Consider the following 1,398-nt stretch of genomic DNA (forward strand, 5'->3'; position numbering starts at 1 on the left):
AGTTAGAAAATGCCTACCTTGTTTTGATTGGGTAATTGCACATTAATTCGGCAACACAACACTGGGTGACCATATTTGGTAAAGGTAAAAATTATCCCTGTCTCACTCTAAAGAGCAGTGCTCAATTCTGTTTCCTATCTGAGGGAACCAGCATTATTCAAAGATACTTCTGTAGTGATGTGGCTAGCATGACTATATGCCAAAGTGCACGGAATGCCATTAATTTCCAAGTGAAGTGGTACCTATTTATTGACTTGCATTTGCATTTAGAATTACTGTTGTCAAGAGATGTCCTCACTCAGTCACAGAGTACTTGGGTCTCAAATTGTTGACCTTCCAGTCAACAACTGTCTTAACAATTGTGTCTTAAGCACTAGGCCAATGTGTTCTGACCTGCTATAATATTAATATTTTATTATTAGTCAGTGGTGGATCTATGTAAATATTAAAAGTTCTGCATATTGCTTCAAGATTATAGAATGGGCTTACATTTTCCAGACATTTTCAATAGAACAGATCTGATATCTTTGTTTTTCAGGCTGTATATAATTGGATTTAGCATTGGAGTTAAAATCCTATACTGAATAGAAATCACTTTGTCCAGATCCATGAGTGATTCTGAACTTGGCTTCATATAGCGAATCAAAGCAGAAATGTAAAATAAGCCCAGAACAACGAGATGGGAGCTGCATGTAGAAAAAGCTTTCTGCCTGCCCTCCACTGATTTAATTTTCAGGATTGTTAAAATAATGTAAATATAAGAGACAACTGTTGTAAGAAGTGAACTGAAACCAAACAGCAACACAGATATGAAAAGAATAATGTAATTAGTAAAGGTGTTTGCACATGATAAGGCCAAAAGTGTAGGAAGTTCACAGGTATAGTGGCTGATTATATTGTTGCCACAAAAATGAAGATTTTGCAATGGTACTACATTTACCATAGAATAAAAGAAACCCAGGAGCCAGGCTCCAGCCACAATTTTATTACATAACTCTCTTGTCAAGTATATGCTGTAATGCAAGGGGTTACAGATAGCCACATATCGGTCATAACCCATTGCTGCGAGGATATATACTTCTGTACAAGCAATTTGGAAAAAGAAAGAAATTTGTGCAATGCATCCTTCCCAGGAAATTGTTTTCTGGTTCATTAGGAAGTTTGCCAGCATCTTGGGAACAGTGACTGAAGAATAGCAGATGTCAACAAAAGCTAAATGGCTGATAAAGAAGAACATGGGGGCCTGAAGGTGAAGATCAGATTTGATCACCAATATAATTACCATATTGCCCAAAATTGTGAATAAATACATGACCATGAACAAGAGAAGAAGAACATTCTGTACCAGTGGATCATTGGAGAGACCCAACAGAATAAAATCTGTTACCATAGATTGAT

The 1,398-nt window shown here is 36.6% G+C and overlaps 1 protein-coding gene across 1 annotated transcript; it reads right to left on the reverse strand.

The window, feature by feature from the left end:
• Positions 1 to 472: 472 nt before the first annotated feature.
• LOC113451073 (olfactory receptor 5V1-like) lies at positions 473 to 1,060 on the reverse strand. The gene has a single exon (XM_026722436.2). It carries the CDS (start codon positions 1,058 to 1,060, stop codon positions 473 to 475), a length of 588 nt encoding a protein of 195 aa, XP_026578221.2.
• Positions 1,061 to 1,398: the final 338 nt, after the last annotated feature.

This window comes from Pseudonaja textilis, chromosome Z, assembly GCF_049901715.1.
Source record: "Pseudonaja textilis isolate UNSWEBS1 chromosome Z, rPseTex1.2, whole genome shotgun sequence".
NCBI lineage: Eukaryota > Metazoa > Chordata > Lepidosauria > Squamata > Elapidae > Pseudonaja > Pseudonaja textilis.